At 31.0% G+C, this 7,591-nt stretch overlaps 1 protein-coding gene across 4 annotated transcripts; it reads left to right on the forward strand.

Annotated features, from left to right (window-relative positions):
- Positions 1–293: 293 nt before the first annotated feature.
- On the forward strand, positions 294–3,837 carry LOC111399950 (elongin-C-like). 4 transcript variants are annotated; one of them, XM_023027435.1, is made up of 4 exons: positions 294–516; positions 992–1,097; positions 3,265–3,387; positions 3,583–3,837. In XM_023027435.1, exons 1-3 carry the CDS (start codon positions 408–410, stop codon positions 3,341–3,343), a joined length of 294 nt encoding a protein of 97 aa, XP_022883203.1. In that variant the 5' UTR covers positions 294–407; the 3' UTR covers positions 3,344–3,387; positions 3,583–3,837. The 4 variants fall into 4 exon arrangements, with proteins under 4 accessions (XP_022883203.1, XP_022883208.1, XP_022883198.1 ...); XM_023027440.1 differs by having other exon boundaries at positions 3,588–3,837; XM_023027430.1 differs by lacking the exon at positions 3,583–3,837 and adding an exon at positions 2,530–2,596.
- The last annotated feature ends 3,754 nt before the right edge of the window (positions 3,838–7,591 follow it).

Consider the following 7,591-nt stretch of genomic DNA (forward strand, 5'->3'; position numbering starts at 1 on the left):
TATATAAACAACGATATATTGGAAAAAACTCCCACAAATGAATCATTCACACATTTTATCAATATCTAAACATTAATACAAACAAATATTCAATATAATAATGGTTACCTTAATAATAAATAGTTCGTCGGCGATGGAGTAGCAAGTTCTCTGACCGATTGGAAACCGATTATTTTTTTTTTTTTCAATTTTGTGCGACTGCTGAGCAAATGAAAAAAGGATAGCCAAGGGATATTTTGAGATTTTGAGTTTTAAATTCAATTTTCCTTTTTTTTTTTTTAATTAAAAAGACAGTGGTCACTTTGGAAATACACGGGTTATACGGTCATTTGCAACAATATCCTCCTGAAGTCCTCTGTAAACTACACGTTTTTTGGCAAAATTCCGTAGTTTGGTGGTTAGTGAAGATGAAGGAAGACATGGTGAAGCTGATAAGCGCCGAGGGATTCGAATTCGTTATCGATAAAAAGGCCGCCATGGTCTCTCAAACAATACGGAACATGCTCACCTCTCCAGGTCGATCTCCAGTGAATAAATACATCCGAAATCATATAATAACTATATGGGTTTTGAATTTTCATTTTTGTTCGGAAAGTTGACGTATTTTACTTCTTCGGTTCCGTATTGAATGCCGTGGATTTGGTTTTTCTTCTGAAATCGACGTACTATTTGGTGCTATTTACGTATTGTCTGTTTAATATTTTAATTTATTATGTTTTAGTCTTCTAATTTTACCCTACATGAAATATATTATGCTGGTCAGAGAACTGGTACTATGAAATGATGCTTCCGGTTCACTTTATTCGATTGATTTGAGATTTTGCAGTTTCTATAAAAATTAGGTTTTTGAAAATTAATTTTGATATTTGTGATTCAGTTCGCTATTTTGGATTCGATTTGTGTTTATGACATCTTGACAAAACTTCTAGGGAAATTATAGAATGGTAATTCTTTGTTCTTATAAGATTGTGTTTGTGGTGAATTTATTTAGGGAGCTTTGCTGAAACGGAGCATGGAGAAGTGACTTTTCCAGAGATAAGCACAACCATTTTGGAGAAGATTTGCCAGTACTTTTACTGGTCTCTTCAATATGCTAGGTAATTGTTTTCCCCTCAATTTCATTTTTTAATTATTTTGCTTTCCCAGGACATTACAATTTTTTTATGTAATTGTTTAGGGTCAGAGTAAATCTGATCATGTCTTCTTTTGGGCAATACTACTATTGGCGTTTTGCTTATTTTTAGATTCCCATCTCTCACCTAAAGAATTTGAACTTTCGATAGTCATTCTACGGGTGTCTGCTATGGACTGACACATGGGTAACACATGACGCTTTACTCTGGGATTTCAACGAATGACATTTGATTTGGATTCCCGTAGGTTCTAATGCATAGAACTTTCAAAAATAACGAAGCAACCCGTGGAGAATGTTCAGAATTTATGAACTAGAGTATGTGATGAACGAACATGATATTGAATAAACATTGATTACATGGATTTGCTAAGCATAGAAATTAAAGATCGCAAAATTTATATTAGCAGATGTTCTCTTTTTCCGTCACAATCACATTCTGTTCACATCTTTCCTCTTTTGCATGATTATTAATCTGCTGTTTTATAAAGTGCCTTAGAATTACGTCTTTAGGTACATATCACGGCAGAATTTTATTATTGCCCCTAGTTTACACCTTGTATGCTTTATTAAAAATCTAAATTTTTTATAACTAGCCTTAATTTGGTTGGGTTAGTTCTTTTTACACCCTAGAATGTTTTGTGCTTTCTTGGACTATATTAGACACACCTTAAAATTAGGGGAAAAAAAGTATTGAGAGAGATAAGAGAGCAAGTGTGCTCTAGCTACCTACGACTGAAGTGCTATAAATTTGTATCTCAAGTGTACTTTTTAGCAGTAGAGGACACATAACTTCATTCATTTCTTAAAAAGATTGAACCCTAAACCGTTCTGCCTCTAAAGTTTTGTGAGGGAGATAAATCGCGGGATGTGCCCTAGTAGGCCAAAGAACAAGAGCTGCCTGTACACTGCGCCTACAAGGAGTCCAATTCCATGTTTCAGGAATCGACCCCCACACTGTGGCTGCCAACAAGGCGTGAGATAACCTTACTCCTGTCCTTTGCACTACTAGGCTATGCCCCGGGGGGCTTCATTCATTTCTTCATATTATTCTTGCTGTTGTGTTCTCTTTCTACTGCACTTATGGGAAAGGGAAGGAGAATGTTCCACTGCAACTCTGCAAGTGGCGGATGAGGTAAAACCGTAAAAGAACAGGGAGAAACTGACCTTGACAGGGCAGTAGAGGAATCAAATATTTTGATGGTTCTCTTAAAGGGTTAATCTGGACCGGGGCCTGTCCCCATAGCACAACCCTCTTTTAAATATCTATTACCGTTAATGATATGGAAGACTTCTAAATTATAATTTTGTTATGTAATTACTAATTTTATTACTTGTTATTAATTTGCTAATCAATTGGTAGTGTGATTGTTTGCAATTTTAACCTTGAAAGATAGTTCAATGGTCAGGTCTTGGGTTTGCTCCCCAATGATCATCAGTTCGAGTTTTCTTGAGGCCATTGAGGTGAGTATCCAGCTATAAACTTCATGGCCCCGTGGGATTAATCGAGGTGCGCGTAAGTTGGTTCGGACACCCATGATCATAAAAAAATAATAATAATAATAAATTTGATTGTTTGCAATTTAGAATTTTAATTTTATCAATTTGTTTTATAACCATATATATATATATATATTGATCTTCCATCGACTAGTAAGCGCGCATATGTGGGTGAATGTTCTGCCACGGAATTGTAGGTGTTTCCTGATGGGGACGTACTCCTTTAATTGGCAATTTGATGGCTGAATTTGTATCAGTTTCGAGGTGTTGACCTGGAAATTTCATTGCTGTGTGTAGAAAAACTGGGGCTATCTGTGTTATTTGTTTCTGCAGTCACATTATCACGATATTATATTCATCCATAGTACTAAGTCATATGTTGCGTGCAATGTGTCAAGTTCAGTGTAGGTCTACATCTTCTAGAAGTAATTGTGGAAGGTCTACGTCGGAATGCAGTTTATGAGCCTTAACATGGCTAAATTTCGATTTGTGTTTGTGTAGATAAAATTTTGAGCACAACTTAAAGTCATCATTATCGCAATAATACATTTAATACTTTTTTGTTCTTGCCCTTTGATAATTTCTATTTGAATTCATTACATACCTATTTGTACGGTATCCATACTCCGCAGTGGGAAGGAGACTGAGTTCCACATTGAACCTGAGCTGACCTTGGAACTTATGATGGCTGCTAATTACTTGCATACTTGAACTTGCACCACTTGTTTTCTGGGCAATGACTTCTCTTTATCTTTGTAAGTCTTCTCCTCATTAGACATCTCTCCTGAATGCTATTTCGCGTATATTTTTAATATCTCTTTTACCTGTCCAGAAAAAGGAGAAAAAGCTTCTCTCTCGTATATGGCTTTCAGTTGTGCTGTAAATTTATCGATATGTATTAGTCTTTCTGATTCTTTCATCCTCACCATTTCCTCAATCATTTCTGTCAGGGTAGATATAGGGAGACGATTTTGCGCCTATCCAGAAAATCAGTGTGCCAAAGTTTGATACCGTCTTTAAATTAGACGGTTTGACATTATATTTTAATGTTGTCATTGATTGCCCCAAGAATTTTCATATGAATGACTTGAAATAATTGGAGACATTTATATAGACATTCTAATTTCGTATTGGATGAAGTTATTGTGTTGTATATATATACTCGATTTCTAGAGTTAATTTCATTCACAATCACTGTACTTTGACCCATTTGTCAATTGAGTCGATGTACTTCAATTTCAATAAATTGAGTGATTACGCTGTAATTTGGTTCACGAATGGTACTATTAAGTTCAAATGGTCGTCCTACGCCGCTGTTGCGTTGGTAGCATTTCGATGGTCACACAGGATAGCTATTCATATTTTATGGCCAGTCAACTGTCGTTACGAAATGGGATGAAGTTAAGCTTATGAAATTAAATTAAAATGTAATGACTCAGTAAGTGAAGTATAGCGATCAACTTGACAATTGGGTCAAAGTACAGTGACCGCAAATCGTATTTACCAAATTTCCATAATTATCTTATCTTTTAATATTGATTCCAAATAGATGTTACTAGTGGAAGGCTTAGGGCATGATTAATCAATAGAGTAAAAAGGTATTTCTATTTAAAAATAAAAAATAAAAATATTTGAGTAGTTTGCCTTTGTCCCGTAAACATTCTCAGTGATTTGTAATCTTGGAAGGTATGTTCCAATTCTTTGCGATCTCCCTTCTAGCTCGATTAGAATACAATCAACCATTCGTCTTTGTTATCGACCTAGTCGTATTAATTAGCATGATACTTGACTTTAGTGCATGACAATTGACCATGTTGACTCTATTTCAAATATCACTCTACATGTATCATACTTTCCGTAATGAATTTCAAGAGTCGTAGGAAAAAGTAGATAAAATCAAAAGAGTAGGAATATCTTTTTAATTTGAATGAATCAAGTCGTAATAGCTTTGATATCACCTGTATACTACTAGATTAGAATGACTAAGGAAACATTTCCAAATGGAAAAAACTTTTACAATAATTGAAATGAAAAACTAAATATAACCTTTTTCATTTTTATTTTATTTCCCTAAAATAGAGTCCCCTAAAATAAATCTGGCCTTTGAATATTCCAAATTGAATTTTGTCCAGTTGAATTTAACGCTTCAACCAAAGCGCCCATTTTGTGAAGGCGAGGAAAAATAACCACCGCCCCTCCGCAACCACCACCGCCGTTTCTTTGTTTTCAATCCCTTAGAAAACATTGAAACTTTGCAGCCCGGTTGTGAGGTTTTGAGAATGGGGTTGGCCGCCGCCTAGTGGGTGTTACAGAAAGCAGGGGCTGATTCGGACGTTTAGTACTATGGGGTCAAAATTTTAAAAATAATTTTGTTAATAAACAACATAATATCAATGAAAATAAGTTTATATGTATTTTGACACTTTAAAACATTGTATAATTACATCATTATTAATATTATTAAATAAATTTTGCTACTTGTATAGTTTTGTTTATCATTTCATTGGCAAATGCTGAACTAACATTGAGTAAATTAAATTGAATATAGAAATTGAATGTATTAAAATAAAATTCAAGTTTAGTTCAGGAAATAAATGAAATTCAAATTTAAAACAAATATAATTTGAAAGTAATTCAAATTGCATTTAATCAATAACGATCCTAAAAATTTTAGGTCATATTTCATGTAAGACTTCCAAATGAAACGATATAAATTATATTGAACAATTTATCGAGCAAAAATAGTAATTAATTGAATTTTTTAAAAGAAAAAACGAGTTAGACGTCTTTTTTGAGGCGTACGTTTGATACATATTTAACTATTTTTGATATCCGTTTGGATCATTCGATATGAAAACGATGTAGTTTTTAAAACAAACTTTTACATGGCATAGACGATTTATGGATTCAGATAGCACATGATCGCAAACGAATTTTTAAAGGTAGAATATTATCGAAATTATGAAAATACTAGTTTCAATAGCCTTACTTTAACATGTCATAACTTTTGTTGTAGTTGACAACTTCGTATGCCATTAATGAGTGAAAAACTAGGCCATGAGCATTTCGAACTGGTATTAAGAATGCAATATTTTGACTTTATTTGACATCCCGACGAGTGCATCAAAATAGATTGTAAAAAAAAAAAAAAAAAGGCAAAATTCTGTGGGATCATTTGATTCCATGTGGGTCCGCCCCTGACAGAAAGAGACAAAAATATGGGAATATATATGGAAATAACCTTTTTAAAAGGGTTACTTTTCCAAAATGACCCTTAGGCAATTTACATACCAAAAATACCCTCCATTTGGATATTTCATAACAAGGCATCATAATATAAATTTTTTTTATTTTAGTCCTCAAAATTAAATGTCGGTTGAAATTTGATCATTTTTATTTGATTTATTTGATTAATATTTTTATTTGATTTAATTGATTTTTGTTCGCTCTAAGTAGCCCCCTAATTGGTATCAGAGCCATAGAGACCATGGAAATTAAAATAAGAAAAATAGATAATAATTGGTGTTTAGAAGAAGAAAAAGCTAGTTATATATTTTTAAAACATATTCATAATAAATTAAAAATAATGACTTTGACAATAATTAAAGAACTTCCTAAAGAAATAAAGGAACAAATATTAGAAAATTAATAATAGAAAAAATAAAAGATATTTATACATATAAAAAATTTATTAATATATATGAAGATGAAGAAAATAATTTGTATTATAAAGAAAAATATGAGTTTAATTGATAATACACATCAAAAATTGAATAAATTACTTTTAAAAATGGATAAAATACAAGAAAAAATAAGAAATATAATGTTAGTATCAGAAGAAATGAGAATATCAAAAAATAGACAATTAACAAAATTAAAATGTGAAAGACTAAGACTTGAGAGCAAATATTTCACTATAGTAAAAGAAGAATTAGTAGATCCAGAAACAACTGAGAGAAGATTTAGAAAAATAATAGATAAAAAAAGAAGATAAAAAATGCAAATTAACTTATGAGTTAGAAATAAGAAGAAATTAAGATGTTAATAAGTGAATATATGAAAGAATTAAAATCATTAATAAAAATGTTAATAAATGATGTACAAGATTTGAGAAATGAAGTAAAAGAAACAAGAAATGATATAAATATATTAAAAATTGAGATTAGAGAATTAAAAGAAAAGAATAAAGGTAAGAAAATATATAAAAAAAACTTATAGAAAAAGAAATGACTCGAATAGGAAAGAAATATATAAAAAAAAGAAAATATAGTAGTAGAAACAGAAAGCATGGATGATGAATTTAGAAAAAATATATTACCAAAGATATTAGAAGAAGAAGAAGAAGAATTTAGAGAAAAATCATTAGGAAAATTAAAAATAGAAGAAAAAGAAGGAAAATTAAAAATAGAAGAAAAAGAAGATAAAAATAAATGAAGAGTTAGATTTATTAATAGAAAATTTTGATTAATTAAGCTTAACTGATATAAGTGAATACCAAATTTTAATGAATATTGGAGGAGGACATAATCCAACAGGAACTTCTAAACAAGAATTACATGATACAGATCAAAGTTATACACCCATATATAATAAATCATATAGACAACTTTATGATAAAGTAAGAGATAAACAACCATCTAAAGGAAATAAATATAAAGATATGTTTGAATTAAATGATAATTATGATAAACCAATTAATCATAGAGGAACAAAACTATATTTAAACTATAAAATAGATACTAAAAAAGTTTTATTAACTTGGGCAGACTCGATGATATTATTCTTTTTATATAATAAAGATGACACATAGGAAAATACTGAAAGAAGAATAGATTTCTTAATAGCATCATTTGAAGGGGATGTTAGAAATTGGTGGGAATGAATAAGTAATGATACAAAAATATTAATAAAAAGAAATATACAAATAGAAATAATTAGATCAGATAGACAAGGTATAGA

Source organism: Olea europaea, chromosome 1 (assembly GCF_002742605.1).
Source record: "Olea europaea var. sylvestris chromosome 1, O_europaea_v1, whole genome shotgun sequence".
Classification (NCBI taxonomy): domain Eukaryota; kingdom Viridiplantae; phylum Streptophyta; class Magnoliopsida; order Lamiales; family Oleaceae; genus Olea; species Olea europaea.

Coding starts and splice junctions, on each gene's coding strand:
- LOC111399950 (XM_023027430.1), top strand. CDS start 408: ATGAAGGAAGACATGGTGAAGCTGATAAGCGCCGAGGGATTCGAATTC. Junction 517..991: donor GAACATGCTCACCTCTCCAG/GTCGATCTCCAG, acceptor GAATTTATTTAG/GGAGCTTTGCTGAAACGGAG. Junction 1,098..2,529: donor TGGTCTCTTCAATATGCTAG/GTAATTGTTTTC, acceptor CTTGAAAGATAG/TTCAATGGTCAGGTCTTGGG.